At 36.7% G+C, this 17,138-nt stretch overlaps 1 protein-coding gene across 1 annotated transcript; it reads left to right on the top strand.

Moving 5' to 3' along the window:
* The first annotated feature begins 10,888 nt into the window (after positions 1 to 10,888).
* On the top strand, positions 10,889 to 14,061 carry LOC143603196 (growth-regulating factor 6-like). The gene is made up of 5 exons (XM_077080076.1): positions 10,889 to 11,311; positions 11,578 to 11,760; positions 11,843 to 12,155; positions 13,163 to 13,218; positions 13,277 to 14,061. The coding sequence occupies exons 1-5, from the start codon at positions 11,047 to 11,049 to the stop codon at positions 13,870 to 13,872; spliced, it is 1,413 nt and encodes a 470-aa protein (XP_076936191.1). The 5' UTR covers positions 10,889 to 11,046; the 3' UTR covers positions 13,873 to 14,061.
* Positions 14,062 to 17,138: the final 3,077 nt, after the last annotated feature.

Below are 17,138 nucleotides of genomic sequence, written 5' to 3'. Positions count from 1 at the left end.
TTGTTCATGTTTGATAGTTTATTAAAAAACGGACAAACAACGTTCCCGTTGAACAATTCGCCAAATGTTTGGTTTGCTTATAGCCCTACTATTAATACAGATAATCTTCTAGAGTACCAATCAACATCAAAAAAATAGGTTTTGTAAGTTTTGATATATATCTCATAAATGTTAGGGTTTTGAAGCTTTTGAATATCCTAATAAAAATTAAGAATCTTAAAATTTTTACTCTAAGATAAAATGGAATCTCGTAAAACACTACTAGTATTAAAAAAAAACAACACTCAACGATTATTGGTGGACTGTAGCATTGGTCTAAAATTAAAATGTATAATACACAAAAAAAGGTGTAAGTATTTACATCAAGACTAATATATGGTTGTATTAGGAGGTTTGAAGAGAAGGAGGACTATAATTGTAGAACATGATAAAGATGAAGTGGTGAATGGGAAAGTTATAGAGCAATAATGTTTGGTTTCCCTACCAAAAGTGGTTCTTCTGATGTGTCACATCTCAATTAACTAACAATGCATGCGTTTTAAATGATGAGGTAAATTATGACCATATTTTTATAGTAAATATCAATACCTTTTCTTTTCTGTTAAATTCAAAATGTTGCATCCACTTTTTCAATAAAAGATTTATCATGCTATTACATTTTCTTTGCTACATATAGATCTAACAATAAAAATATCTTTTAACAGAAACAATAATAAATTTTGTCAAGGTTATATCATACAAAATTGATAATATAATCTGAATCTTGGAAACAGTAATAACCTAACCTTATTTCTAGATACGCCTTTTTAGGCTGTTCATAAAAATCATTAAATTATATCAATTCTATAAATTATTTTATCAAGCAGCATATATTTCTAACTATTTGCATATCATCAAATGTTTCTTTATGGGGTGATTCAGAAAAAAACATTGAAATTGAAAAATATAAGAAACTTAACAAAGTGCAGGCAGTGGCGGATCCATGAATTTTTTTCAGGTGGTGCACTACTTTTTGTTGTTTCAATTTCATATAGTCGGGTATAAAAAATTCCGGATCGGTTTGAGGTTCGGGTCGGTTCGATAGTTCGGGCAAAGTTCATAACAAATAAAAATACGATAAAATAGCAAATTAAAAACTAAGAAGCTGTGCCTAGACCCAAGGCTCACAAGTCACAACGCCTTGAATGCGTATTGCCCCTAAAAACGATATGCTTATGCTACGTGCCTTGTTAATCTAAGGACATTTTAAGCGTGCCTTGCGCCTTTGACAACTACGCTTAAAAGAACAGAGAGAATACATTAAAACAGTAGGAAGCCGGAATCCAAAACATAACAACCTTCTCAAAATCCAAAAGCAACTAACACCATTTAAATCAAAACACCCAATTCAACAAACAATCAACATTATTATTGTTCCACTTTTAATAATAATAATTCAACATTTAACAAACACCCTCTAATCCACTCTGCAGAACCTTCTGCAGCTTATCTTTCTAACAACCTAACAAATTGAAACCAACAATAACAGTTAAGAACAATTAACATTGAAGAAGAAGGAAAAGAACAATTAACATCTAACAATGAATGTAACTTTTCCTTCAAAGTTGGAGGACTCGAACAATCGAGCTTCGAGGAAGAGTGGAAGGTTATGCAGCGGCGGGAGGAGTGTAGGACGGCCGGAAAAGCGGCGGCGGTACCGCGGTGGTCGGAGAACGGACGGGGACGGCTGGTAGTCTTGAAGAGGGATCAGGGGAGAGGCGCTGCAGTGTGTTTTGTGGTGTTTGTGTATTATTATTATAAAACCCTAATTGGTATAAGAGTGAGTTAAAAAAAATAAGTGTAAAAAAACGGAATCGAACATGTGACCTCTAGGTTGCAAAATCAACAACTTACCAGCTGTACAAGCGCGTCAAATAAGAATGAGGTGGTTCCTTTCCAATTTATAATGTGGTTCCTTTAATATTTTTTATACATAAATACACTATTATTTCAAAACTCGGGTGGTTCCGAGGAACCACCCATTTGTACCATAGATCCGCCCCTGAGTGCACGGGATTTTTGTTAGTTTAATACCAAAAGTGTGACTCAATGGATATGGCTTAATGGTAGAGCACTCACTTTATAAGTGAGAGGTAGGAGGTTCAAACCTCACTATCACCAATTTATATGGGAGATATGAGGGATGACCCTGGCTTGCCACGGTTTGAGTCTTGATCTCACCCGGTTTTACCGGCTCCTCGCTGTCGTGCCATTTGGCGGGCGTGGGGTCGGGTTTTATCCGGTGAATCCCTCAATAGGTGGACCGCTAGGGGCTCCGTCCGTCCGAACTAGTGGCCAGCTCGGGCTACCTTTAGCCAATAGGGGCCGCGTACGGAGTACTCGACGTTACTTAGTTGGTCGTTCAAAAGAAAAATATACCAAAAGTGTGACGGTTTAGCTAAATAAAGAGTTTTATTGTTCTTATGATCAATTATAGCGAAAAAAAAATTCTAATTGTTTTCTTTATAACCGGACTGGTATGATCATAAATCGCCTGCATAACTGGGTACAATAATGTACACTTAAACCGTCATCATTTGAATTGGTTGGTTATTACTTCAACAAGTTGAACCAACATATTTTTTGTTTATTACAAATTTCATGTCTTGTTAACCTTACGAATCAATTAAACTTTAAAATGTGTTTACAATATTAGAAATTGGCTAGATCAATGAACCGATAAAACAATCGCTTCAACAGTCACCTAGTTAAGAAAACATTTATTAAAACATCTCAATTGATTGCATATTGAACACATATCCATGCCACCCTTGCTATACCCTTGTTTGGGACTTCCTCACTAATATGCAAAATCGCTTCGAAAACCGTCTATCTCCTCATATTATCACTAAGTTGTTCGTGAGCAAAACCGTGTCTCCTACTCTTTTTCACATTAACGACACCTCATCCCTCGCTCATCCACATAAGCTATAAAACCAACATTTAATATACTCTTAGAATATAAAAAAAAGTTGTTGATTTCAAACTTGCTTTTAACAAGCTAGTGGGGTGCCTGCGTGCTGCGGCGGGAAACAACCCTAAAAGTTGTAAACAAGGTTAGTTGAGCTTAGCCAAGCCAAGGCTAGGTCAAACTCGTCTCATACTTCATACTGAGCTTATTTCGGTCGGCACAAAATTAAAATCGAGCTTAAATCATAAACTCGAGGAATGCCCGACTAAAAATCAAGTTGGCTTGCTCGATTCAATTAGGTTCGAGTTTAAACCTATTTTATCACATGGAAAATTGCATAACTGTAGAGTTTGGTAAAATCAACCTCAATATTCTCTTGAGGATTGAATGATATATATATATATAGAATTGGTTACACAAATCACTACTTGTTTATAGGAGGTTGACTAACAAATACAGGAAATAAATCAATTACATTAATTTACAAATATTCTAATTTTATCATCTAATACCACCTTCAATCGGAATGGTGGCGGTCCTAGACGTAACTTAGTACGAAAAGTTTCAAACGATGGTCGTGGAAGACTTTTGGTGAAAATATCAGCCACCTGAAGATTGATAGGAACAGAACGTGTATACAATTTTCCAGAAGTAGCAAGTTCTCGTATAAAGTGATAATCAAGATCAATGTGTTTGGCACGTTTATGCGAGACCGGATTTTAAGTCATAAACAAAGCACTCTTATTGTCACAAAGAATAGTAGGGCGATCCGGTTGTAGGGCATTTAACTCCTGCAGTATATGAGTTATCCAAACAATCTCAGCGGCCGTGTTTGCCATTTCCCGATATTCAGATTCACAGCTGGATCGAGAAACAGTAGGTTGTTTATTGGCACTCCAGGACACGAGATTTCCACCCAAAAAAATAAAATAACCATAAGTGGAACGTCTTGTTTCTAGACATCTTGCCCAATCAGCATCCGAGTAACCAACAAGAGAGTTTTTAAGTGGACGAGTAAAAGAGAGACCAAAGGAAACGGTGCCTTTAACATAACGAAGAATTCGTTTGACTGCCTGAATATGATCCACAGTGGGTGCGTGTAAGAACTGGCTAACCTGTTTGACAGCATAAGAAATATCCGGTCGAGTGATAGTCAAATATTGCAGTGCCCCAACTAAAGACCGAGAATGGGTGGGATCCGTATATGGCTCACCAGTTGTAACAAAGCTCTCATAAGTTGCCAATGGAGTGCTAACCGGTTTAGAGTCATAAACTTTATCCCGTTTGAGAATGTCAGATGCATAGTTAGATTGAGTTAAAAACATACCCGCCTCCGTGTAGGCTACCTCGAGACCAAGAAAGTAGTTTAGATCTCCAAGATCTTTGATGGCAAATTCATTATTAAGCCGTGAGATAAACGAGCCAATAATGCTTTCATTGTTGCCTGTAAGGATGAGATCATCCACATAAACCAAAAGATACATAGTGCAACTAGTTTTCTTAAAGACAAATAATGACGTGTCAGCACGACACAAGCAAAGCCATAAGAGAGAAGAAAAGAGCTCAATTGTTGGAACCAAGCTCGAGGGGCTTGCTTCAAGCCATATAAGGCCTTTGAAAGTTTACACACATGATCCAGGAACTTCGGATTAATAAATCCAGGTGGTTGCTCCATGAACACAGTTTCAGTCAGATTACCATTCAAAAAGGCATTTTTGACATCAAGCTGATGCAATTTCCATTGATTTAAAACAACTAGTGAAAGCACAATACGAACTGTAGATGCTTTCACGACCGGGCTAAATGTGTGAGAGTAATCAAGACCCGGTATTTGAGTAAATCCTTGATCCACTAGACGAGCTTTGTAACGCTCAATAGACCCATCTGAATGGTACTTAACACGATAGACCCATTTGGACCCGACAACATTTGACGCGGAAGGTCGCGGGACCAAAGTCCATGTTTGATTGTAGTATAGAGCATCTAATTCTTCATGCATGGCGGCTAACCATTTTGGATCTTTAGCGGTGCTTTTGAAACCCCGCGGCTCAATAATGGAAGACAAGGCTACATGTAGGCAATGGGAAGTAAGGGAAGCGAAGTCGGCTATATGTTTTGGTTTAAAAATCCCGGATTTGGACCGAGTGATCATAGTATGGGTGGAAGTAGTAGGTATTTCTGCTGCCGGCTGTTGGGGTTCGGCGACATGTGAAGATACGGGAGGTGGCATCGGTTGGGTGTGAGACGGTGTGGGTTGGGCCGTGCGTAGGATAGGATCATGGGCGATGGGTGAGTGAGGTGGGCTATGATTTGCATCACTAGTAAGATTAGGCTGGTGTGAAGGTGGTGCAGTAGATGGAGTATGGTTGAATAAATTGTTTTCTCATGGGCATGGTACTGTAGTAGTGGGTTTATGAATGGGAATTGGGGTAGGTGGTGTTGGGTTATAGGATGTTGAGCCGTTGAAGTCTTCCAAAAAAGTTGTGATATCAAGTTCAGATAAACTGGTGATAGTAGGAGCACCATTAAATGGGAAAGCCTTCTCATTAAACCGAGCATGGCGGGTGACATAGATACGCGAAGTAGCTGGATCAAGATAACGGTAGCCTTTGTATTGCGAGCTATACCCGATGAAGACACATGGAATGCTTCTTGGTTCAAGTTTGTGCCTAGAGTAATCTCTCAAGTAAGGAAAAACTTGGCAACCAAATGAACGAAAGTTCGCATATTGTGGGTCTTGGGAAAATAAAACTTGCAATGGAGATTTATTTTCAAAAATCGGTGTTGGCAACCGATTAATAATATAAGTGGCGGAAGAGAATGCGTCGACCCAATAAGATGCTGGAATTGAAGCATTAAATAACATAGCCAAACCGGTCTCAACGATGTGTCTGTGTTTACGTTCTGCCCGAACATTTTGTTGTGGCGTATACAGACACGATAACGATGAAATGTGCCATTGTCTTCAAAAAATTTTCTAACAGTATGGTTGACAAATTCTGTGTCTCCATCACTTTGAAATACTTTTATCTTTCTATCACACTGATTTTGGACAATATTGATAAAAGCGGGTAGAACCGTATAAAAGGCCGTTTTGGTTTTAAGCGGGTAAAACCACGTAAACCTGAAATAGTCATCAATAAAAACAACATAATATCGATAACCATCATTAGAAATTATAGGCGAGGGACCCCACAAATCACAATGCACAAGATCCAACGGATTCAACGACCGTTTCAAATTAATATCAAAAGATAACCTTTGTCCTTTTGCAAGTTGACAAGAGTTGCAAATGTTTGGTTTGGGCAAAACCGAAGAAACACATAACGCCCCCAACTTATTCAAAAAAGAAATAGTATCAAAAGCAACATGACCCAAACGGGCATGCCATAATTCAAAAGAGGCTTGTCTTGAAATCGTATCAACTAATGCTTGAGGAGCTTCCTTAAGCACGTAGCGGCCATTGTCACAACTTCCTTTAGCTAGAACCTTTTTTTTTCCGATCCTGAATGTGAAAAAACGGTTGAGATAAAAGGAAATCAACCGAATAATCGGATGTTAACTTGCTCACAGATAATAACTTCTTTGTAAGATTAGGAATAACAAGCACATCTTTCAAATTTAGAGAATCCGAAATATTATATGTACCTGTGTGCGTAATAGGGAGAGTTTTACCATTCCCAAAAATAACACGAGAAACCTTGATAAGGGGCGGTCTGATTTAGGCCATCTAAATCGGGAGCCATATGGGCCGTTGCACCAGAATCAACATTCCAATCCGGAGTGTTGGTACTTGTAAGGCCCCGTTACCGGTAACCCTACTTTCGTGTTGGATTTACTCATAAACACAGTTCTAAATATCAGAGTTAATTAAAACATTTATGCGGAATATAAAACTTTCATTAAACATTACATAATTCATAACTTGTCTCAAAACATCCTTTGTCTTTCACATTAAAGCATTAAAATTAGAACATCATAAGTCTTCAGATGCCAGACTCTTGTTCAGTGCCACATGTCTCCTCAAGCGAGCTGCCTCATCCTACTCACCTGCGTGCATAATAAAAGTCAGCTACGCTGAGTGAGTTCTAGATAATCACATAATCATACCATTCACATAACATTATATTCTTTCATTCATACTTTCATACTTTCATACTTCCTTACTTTCTTACTTTCATACTTTCTTACTTTCTTACTTTCTTTTGTATTAACTTACTTTCATATCTTACGTTATAAAGAGCATTACGCCCTACATTCCTCGAGTATTATTAGGGCTCGGTACCCTCCTTCCTCGAGTATTATTAGGGCTCGGTACCCTCCTTCCTCGAGTATTATTAGGGCTCGGTACCCTCTTTCCACGAGTATTATTAGGGCTTGGTTTCCCTCTTTCCACGAGTATTATTAGGGCTCGGTTTCCCTCTTTCCTCGAATATTAGTAGGGTTCGGTTCCCTAGTTCTCGAATATTAGTAGGGTTCGATTCCCTCTTCGTTACCATACAACCATACATCATACCTCGAGTATTATTAGGGCTCGGTACCCTTTTCGTAACCATACAACCATCCTTTCCTTCTTTTATTAACTTTATCACATTCATACACATAAACATACATATCATACTTACCTTAACTTAGCGTTACAACCTGACAGTACGTGCAATATCCGAAGATCGTTCACGTACCGTCAAGCCATCATTCATACATTTCACATTATTCACATAAGGCATACGCTTATCTCTTAGGATAAGCGTATTAACAAACATATTGAGTATGCACACAGCCCCGAAAACATAACACATAAATGGGGCTAGAAACTCACCTGAACACGGTTACGTTCACCGTTAATCGTAATCCCTTTCTTCAGTTGTGCACGGCTGACTGTATAACAAGTATACGTATCAATTAACTATCACTTCTCATAATGTATTTCTATCTTTATATGACCCACAACGAACGGGGGTCCGGGGGCAGCGCCCCTGGCAGCGGGGTCTAGGGGCGGCAACCCCTAGCAGGGTCCAAGGGGCAGAGCCCCTGGCTGGGGTCGAGCTGCCAGGTCAGCTTGGAAAAATTTTATTTCCATTAACTGTCTTAACACATTTTTCATTAGATTTTTAATTTATTTTCTAATCGAACTTGACTTTAGGCGAAGTTAACCCTCGGGCGAACTTAGCTCTAGGCGAAGTTAACCTTAGGCGAACTTAGCTTTAGGCGAAGTTACCAGCTAGGCGAACTTAGCTTTACAGCGAAGTTGCCATCAGGCGAACTTCGCTTCAGGCGAAGTTGTCATCAGGCGAACTTGGCCTCAGGCGAAGTTACCAGTTAGGCGAACTTAACTTTACAGCGAAGTTGCCATCAGGCGAACTTAGCTTGCAGGCGAAGTTCATCAGGCGAACTTAGCTTGCAGGCGAAGTTCATCGCTTTGAAGGCGAAGTTGCCCAGATGAAGGCGAAGTTGCCCAGACAGCCGCTGTTTTAGTTTCTGATCGGCATTTCGAGCGATTTTAACACCCTTGCTATGGTTCAATATCACCCACTACGCTTCCCGACCATTTTTGGTCGTTTATACACTAAAAAGCTTGGATCTTTAAACTTCAAAGATCAAGAACCATACCTTTTTGGGCTCGTTTGGGTCTCGTTTACTTGCTTAATCACAACCAACCGCTCTCTCTCTCGGACCTCGCTCTCCCTCTCCTCGGCTGCCGCCGGCGGTTGTAGGTGGTGTGTATGTTTTGGAGTGTTTTTAGGAAAATGATGGAAATGAAGATATTTTGGGGTTTTGGGGGTATTTATATCCCTGAAATCCCATTCTCATTTAACCCATCTCAATTAATCCAAGTCCAAGACCCGCTCCTTACCCGATATTAATTAATTACGCGAAATCACTAAACATAACTTCCTTTATTCATCATTAAAATTTTAGGATGTTACAATTAACATGGCATTGAGCATGAAATGCACGTGGTAGAGATTCATCGGCCATGTTATTGGAGTTATTATTTCTGGAAAACTTGGATAACTCTGGGCATGACGGAGCCGAATGACCATAGGTTTTTGCATAATTGACATTTCGGTGTGAACTTATCATTTGACCTGCCCCGACCATAATTATAACTCCCAAAGGAATTATTACCTCGGTAAGAAGACGAGCGACTGCCACGACCACCACGATAGTTTGAAGAAGAAGAGTGTTGTGCATGAAAAGCAGCTTGTGGTACGTGGTTGCCATGGAGGGTTTGCATAAAAAGTTCATGGCTCTCTGCCTGAGTCACGAGGTCCCGGAAAGATGGCGGCGGCCTGGTGTTGCGAACAGAAATAGAGAAGTTTTCAAAGGAAACACCAAGACCGCACAAAAACCAATGTATTTTATCCATGTCCAGAACTGGGTGTCCAATAGCAGCTAATTGGTCACAAACAGATTTGAATTTCCGGCTGTAATCGGAGACTGTAGAATTACCTTCCGATAGTTGTCGGAGGCTGTCACGAAGAGAATAAACTCGTTCGATTGAAGACTTGCTGTAGGCGGCTTCCAAAGCTAACCATTTACCGCGAGCACCAGAAATACCCAAGACCTCAGCGGCTGCCTCCTCTGTGAGAGAAGAATTAAGGAGAATAACAGCCCGTTGGTCTTCTTCAAGCCAATTAATATACTCTGGATTTGCAACAACCTTACCGTCAGTGGTAATCGTTTCCTGCGGCCGAATAGTGGTACCGTCAATATGGCCATTTAGTTTTTGGAGAGTGAATATTGGGAGCTCTGATACCATGTAGAGTTTGGTAAAATCAACCTCAATATTCTCTTGAGGATTGAATGATATATATATATATATATATATATATATATATATATATATATAGAATTGGTTACACAAATCACTCCTTGTTTATAGGAGGTTGACCAACAAATACTGGACATAAATCAATTACATTAATTTACAAATATTTTAATTTTATCATCTAATAATAACTTATTCTTGCCAAAGAGCTAAATATAAAACTCACTTAACCAAACGACCGACTATGTAAGTTAAACAATTTTATTAATAATTGCTTAAGCTTTCTCTTTTATAGAATATAAGGTGATCCCTTCACTTTATTTCATCGTCGTTATGAGACAGAGAAACAGTAAATAATTTTTAAACCTTAAACAAAAGATAATTATTATATGATTTAGAATATTGTACAATATGTTTTAACACTTGTATTTAACTAACTTATAATTTTAATGTAAAATTACTTATATTTTAAGGTGACTAGGATGTGAAATAGATAGTTATGATTTTAATCTCGTAGTGTGTAAAAGTTTATTCCTACAAAATATAAGATACATATTTTACATTAATAAGATTATCGGTTTCGATTTTATTAACCTGAATAAATAAATGACAGTAGTGGAAAATATGGCATAACACCGGGGCCGGCCCTTGAGGGTGGCACGGTGGTCGACGGCCACATGCCTGACACCTCTTTAGGTCCGATTTTTTTTTATAAATTGTATGTAGTTATTAAATACAATATGTATATTTAATGTTTAAATTTAATTACATAACCAATAGGTTGTTTTAGTGGTAAATGAGTATTACTCCCAACAAAAAAGCTACGGGTTTTAGTCTCATTTGAGACATATTTAATCATATTTTTATACAAAATTTTATACACAACCTAAACTATAACCAAGTAAACCAATATAAAACTTAAATTGTTTAAACTCAACAAAATACTCATTTTACTTAAGGTTCGGAAAATTTTTTACCTTCGGCCCCAAACTTTTTTTACTTTCTCGGAGTTGGCTCTGCCTAACACACAAAAATACAGATTTTTAGAAAATAAAAAAGTTCCATGATTTTTTTATGACTTCTTTCTCTCACCTCCTTCCATAAATGTGATCCTTCCATATGCACCCAAAAACAAAAACAAAATCCTTAACAAAAACACGCACGCACGCACAAACAACACCATTAAAATGTTCCTGCTCTGTTCACATACACACACATTTCCCATATCATAATATCATATCCTGCTCAAATAACTCCAATGCTCCTCCATCTTTTTCTGATGCCAATCTCATTTCTTAAATAAAAAAAGACTCCAATCCCTTCTATGGATTTTGCCGGTGGTGATGGTTTAGATGCTCTGCCTCTGCTCTCTTCAGACAACCATAATAATAACAACAATAACTCTGCCTTTGATTTCAAACTCAAACATCAACAGTTGTCTCTTTCCACCTCTGCACACCCTGATGATCTGTTAAAAACAATGTTGTTAAGATCCAACAACAACACTGGTCTTTCTGATTCACAAAACATGCTTAGCTTTTCCTCACCATGCTCTCCACCATTACATTGTCACACTCGAAACATTTCGAGTATGCTCTTTTGTTTTTATTTTAACTTATAAGTTATAACTAACTAAAATATTTTTTTTTTATTTTCAGAACGACAACTATATTATAAACAATTAAAAAAAACGAAACTTTTTTTATCTTATTGTTTTCAGGTTTAATCTTTTTGTGAACTAATTTTGGTTATAAACTTATGATAAACGAAACTCATTTTTTTTAATTTACAGAACGACAGCTATATTATAAAAATTAAAAGAAACGAAACTTATTTTTAATCTGATTGTTTTCAGGTTATGGTTTACGAGGGCCGTTTACGCCAACACAATGGATGGAACTAGAACACCAAGCTTTGATCTACAAATACATTTCCGTCAACGCACCGATTCCGTCTAATCTACTTATTCCGATAAGAAAAGCCCTTGAAACGGCGGCGTTTTGCTCATTTCCGGGAACCAATCTCCGGCACGCCGCCTGTAAGTTTTCTTCTTATTATTATTTTTAATTTTTTTAAAGAAGCAAATTTGATTTTTAATAATATGTTGGTGTTGATAACAGATGGATGGGGTGGATTCCACATGGGGTTTTCAAACAATTCGGATCCGGAGCCGGGTCGGTGCCGGAGGACCGACGGGAAGAAGTGGCGGTGCTCACGGGACGCCGTGGCAGACCAGAAGTATTGTGAACGGCATATGAACAGAGGCAGACATCGTTCAAGAAAGCCTGTGGAAGGCCAAACCGGCCATTCCGTCAACAACGGACGCACCATTAACACCACCACCACCGCCGCCGCCGTGGTATCTACTCCGGTGACCACAGCCGCCGCCACTGTTAGCCGGTTAAACCAGCAAACTCCACAACATATTAATAGGTAAATTTTATCACATTTTTATTTTTGACTAGACGTGTGCTCGCACGATGTAGCGGAAACACATACAGTTGATGTTGATAATGGTTTGGTTTCAATTTTTAACGATTCTGTTTTGGTTTTCGATAACCAAAAACCGTTACTAATGGTTTAATTTAAAAACCATCGAAACCATATCGCAAATACCGCTACTTAAATGTTATTTTTTTTAAACTAAAAAAAAACTAAAGCAATATAATACTCAAATTAAAAAGAATAAAATTCTCATTTTTATGGTGCCAGATTTTTAAAAAAATAATAGCGTATGAAAAATAAATAACCATTTAAAAGTCGTGGGTGGAAGTTGGGTTAAATGTGAAATTAAAAAGAATATATAGTTAAAAGTTAAAAGGCTAAGTTGTAACTAATACTAAAATTTACAAAAACTAATTAAAGTTGAGGGGTTAAGATTGTAACCATGTTTAAGGAAATAAAGTTTAACCTGTACCATTTTGTCTAATAGACTATTTTGTCCCTCCTCAACATGCTATTTAAGTTGTACAGTTTGTTAATTAAGTAGTAAATTACTTAAAACTCAAGTGTCTTAATTTGCCCATCACTCATACATTATATATAGTATATAATAATATATGTTTTTGGTTTTTTTTAAAGGAAAACCACCAAAAATATCTATTTTAGAAAAAAATAAAATAAAAATAAAAAGTTTTATCTCCTAATATTTTTCCAAAAATGTCCTCTCATATACGAGTAAATTTAACGGTATATACGTACGATCCAACAGTATTTAAAACCACTTAAAAACCGTCACGTGTATGTGTTACACCAATACGAGCGATGCAACAAAATAATGCATTTGGATACTCCTGTTTTTAATTTAACGAGCTTCAAATCAACTGGTATTAGAAGGGAAGTAAATATTTAAGTTTGAATTTAATCCCATCCTGGGTTTACTGCCATGGGCTTTCGGAAGACGGATTTTAGTATTTTACGCAACATTGTTTATGAAACAGGCGTATGGGGTTTACTTTTGCTATTGGGTTATCTGGTAGCCGAGCTTTACTTGATGGTCGTTAAAAAGTCATTTCTATTATAAGGCTAAATTAACCTTAATTTTTTTTAATTATTTACTAATCTAATTGTGAATCTTTGCAGAAATTTTATAAAAAATGAAAAAGTGACGTCAGACAAAATTCAAGATTCAACAGTCCATTCCATGTTATCACCATCATCAATAGGTCTAAAACAAGAAGCAATTTCAGTACCTTCAGAGTTCGGATTCGTATGCTCAGACTCCTTACTCAACCCATTACACAAAACCGACAATTTAGGCCAAAAACCCCCAAATTCTCTTCACCAATTCATGGACGATTGGCCAAATTCAGACAAACCCCACTTCATATCATCAAACTCATCCCCGGGTAACGAAAGACTCAATTTATCGCCTCTAAGAATGGGCTTAGGAGTCGGAAACGCCACTGCCCACCACGTGTTTGATGAAATGTCTAAACCAGGAAGCTGGATCCCGGTGTTGTGGGATAGCTCATCGGGTGGGCCGTTGGGTGAAGTTTTGAATCATAGTACAAACAACGGACCGTCTGCTTTAAATTTGATGACAGATGGTTGGGACAGTAGTCAACATACGACATTGTCTCCAACTGGCGTGTTGCAAAAGACCGGTTTTGGTTGTTTTTCAAATAGCAGTGCGGGAAGCAGCCCGTGAACAGATAATAGTCTACTTGGATCTACACTTATCGCTTCGTCATTACCTTTGTTGTAAACGTTTAACCGTCACGATTTGTGTTTTAAAGATTAATTAATTATGTGTATGTTAAGTTAATTTGTTTATGTTTTGTTTGTGTTTTTTATGTTTTGGGGTAATACAATACTTGTGACGAAATTTAATGAAATACAAATGACGAAATTTAATGAAATGCAAATGTTATTGGTACCAAATTTAAGATGGTATCATCAAGTGGGGTGTGAGAATAAAAAGGGAGTTGGAATTATGAATGCAATATTTGGTTGGTGGGAAGCATGTTTGTTGTTGGGTGGGTGTAATTGTGTGGGGTATATGACTATTATTTGTGAGGCCCATGCCCACTCCTTTCATCTGCAAAATACTCTTTCTAAAAAGCCCTACTCAAAATATATATGTAATTAAGGTGTCATGATTCATCTTTGATGATCATTTTAATGGTTATGAATGTCGAATTGCGATTTTGTGATCACATTCATCAACACACGCATTAAATTGTTAAGTTGTGAAGTATGGTTGTTGTTTTGAAGGACCACGACTTGCTTTACCTTGTTAGTTTGATGGTCCAAACTTAAAAGAGGCCTAAAAAAATCTTTACCTTGTTAAGGATTAAATAGTCGCTTGAAGGTCCCACCTCAAGAGACGCTTCAAAGAAATTTAGAAATTAGGGTTTGTCGATTCATTATCCCTGGTTGTTGGCATTTGTTTATGAAGCGATGGGCTTTACTCGACACATCAAGTTTGTTTAGAGTCTCATCGATACCTCGCGATCGACAATTTACCACTATTGATTGTTGATATATAATATGGTAAAGAAAATGAGATTAGTGTTGTCTTATTTACCAACCACCATTGTCATCTTATTCCTACAGCACAACGTAATATGTTAAACAACTTACATTGTTTTTCGGTTTCTATAGCATAATATTAGAAATTTGTGTTCTAAATATGTCATTTAATTAGGGGCTTACTAATTAAAAAAGCAAACTAGAGCAAGTTAATCTAAAACTAAATATATTAATGTAAATAGAGGCAGCTATCACATTGCTTTTATGCCTGATTGCTTGTTTATTAAGGTATGGTAAAAGAAATTGGAACTCTGAAGATAGGAATGAGGTAAATATGTATTACTTCTTGTTAATAGTGTAGTAATACTATAAACATAATATGATTTATTAAGATCTAGCAAAAACAGTTAGATATTTTTGTGTAATTGGATTAATCGACTAATGCAATCATAATAAACAATAAACAAGTTAGGGATGAGTGGAGTGCACACTTGTTTTGGTTGGTTACTATGTTAGGGGCGAAGCTCCTTTCAAACAGTGGTCCGGGGTAACGCCTCCGGTTAGTAGGGTCCAAGAGGCGGCAACCCTTGGCTGTTGATGAGATATACATTGCATGTGTTTCTTTTGCTTGTATACTTCTGGTTTTGCTCACGAAATCATACTAAGTTCTTGATCTCATTCAGAGTTTTATCTGAATCATACCAAGTTCTTTATCTCATTATAGATATATAGCTATACAAAGAGAGGTTCAATCAAGTTGAAAATTTGTTGTTTCTTGTCTCTTGATTTCTTAAGATCAAGAGGTACCATTAGTCTTTTGACTGTGACCATGATGTAAAAACGACCATCATCTTGATTATAGAATCTTGGAAAGATCCGATCTATGTTTGCTTTGTTAAGAACATAGTGTTTTTCCTTCTCAAAATGTTACTAAACGTGTAGGCTATTATGGCTAAACGAAGTAGGGGTGTGTTGTGCATGGTTTGGTTCGATTAATGAAAATAATCGAAACCGTAACTTAACACTTCGGTTATTAAACAATAACCGTTCAGTTTCGGTTATTAGTGTAATTTGGTTCGGTTAAATAACTGAGAATTAACCGCTAAACAAGAAACTTTTAGCACATACTAAATTTTTGTTGACCATTGTTAAGAATTTTACTAAAATCAAAACAATGAACATTATAAACAATTTGGCTGTACACATTAGTTCCAAAACATACATAAAAGATTACTCGTGAACTTAGTTTTAAGTTTTAACAGGTGAAGAGCTAATGTCATAGCAACTATATAAGAGATTAAGTGCAATTTAAGGTCAGTCTCATTCGAAACGAATTAATATATGCTACGATGGAACGGAATATCCAAGATCAAGAATACAATGGTCAAATAAAGTTGGAAAAATATCATTTTGAATAAATTTGGATAAATGTCATTTTGAAGTATTGTAACATTACATAATTAAAAGACGAGTGTTACGTATAAAAGTATTGGTTAATCAGTTCGGTTTGCTTATTTTTGGTTACTAAAAAATGGTTAATCGAAACCGAACCAAAACATCAGTTATTCAAAAAATAAAAAACTTAACCATAGGTTAATGTTTCGACCAAGATTTTTGGTTAATTCAATTTTATGCTCACCCCTAAAACTTAGGTACAAGACTATATTGATGTTGGACTTGTTAATTGGGGTATTTATGGTGTGTTTCGACGATTTTGACAAATATACTGTACCAATCGCAAACTAAAGTTTCACGAAGCGACAAACCAATTCAGATAGGTTTGTTAACCAGATGGTTTTATTGGTTTGTTAGTTAACAGTCTTGTTTTTCAGTTATAACTATTTTTTCTTATTTTTAAAGTCATTATTTTAAATAACTTTTTAAACGATAGAGATGGTTCACGATTGTATTACGTATACATAATTATGCATTAAAAAAATGAAAGAAAATATGTATATATGAAAGTTTAAATAGACGATCCAGTTATACATGATTGTGTGGATTGGTATCCTGAGCTAACATATATCGTATTAATTAGATATGCTTGTAGGTTGCTCTATTTTGTTATATCTTAACGGGTAGTGGACTAAGTGGCTGTTTGGTTAGTCTGTCCCATTCACCAACAACTGTTTGGTTCATTCAGATCTAAATGAGTCAGGTCTGAATGAGTCTCTGTCCCATTCAGCAACAACAACAAGTCTGAATGATTCAAACCTAATTTTAATTATTCAGATGTTTTTATGTTTGAAACCAAACAGTCTGAAGTCTGAATGAATCAGATGTTTCCATCTGAATGGTTTCATTCAAATGTAAACAAACAGCCCCTAAGTCAGCTAATAGAATTGAAGTCATAGTCAATAAACATGTGAAGAAAAGGTGTTATGTCTCAAATGATCACTAGACGAAGTCTAAAGAAGGGGTGAATTTATCTTAATTATTGTT

Source organism: Bidens hawaiensis, unplaced genomic scaffold (genome assembly GCF_021521415.1).
Source record: "Bidens hawaiensis isolate Kalapana, Puna unplaced genomic scaffold, B.hawaiensis_p1.1 tig00060980_1, whole genome shotgun sequence".
Lineage (NCBI taxonomy): Eukaryota > Viridiplantae > Streptophyta > Magnoliopsida > Asterales > Asteraceae > Bidens > Bidens hawaiensis.
The sequence above is the reverse complement of the archived record's forward strand: the minus strand, read 5'-3'. Positions and strand labels throughout refer to the sequence as shown.

Excerpts from the sequence above, each read along its gene's own strand:
- LOC143603196 (XM_077080076.1), top strand. The coding sequence starts at position 11,047 with ATGGATTTTGCCGGTGGTGATGGTTTAGATGCTCTGCCTCTGCTCTCT. Across the intron at positions 11,312-11,577 it reads TCACACTCGAAACATTTCGA|GTTATGGTTTACGAGGGCCG; the intron begins GTATGCTCTTTT and ends GATTGTTTTCAG. Across the intron at positions 11,761-11,842 it reads CAATCTCCGGCACGCCGCCT|ATGGATGGGGTGGATTCCAC; the intron begins GTAAGTTTTCTT and ends TGTTGATAACAG.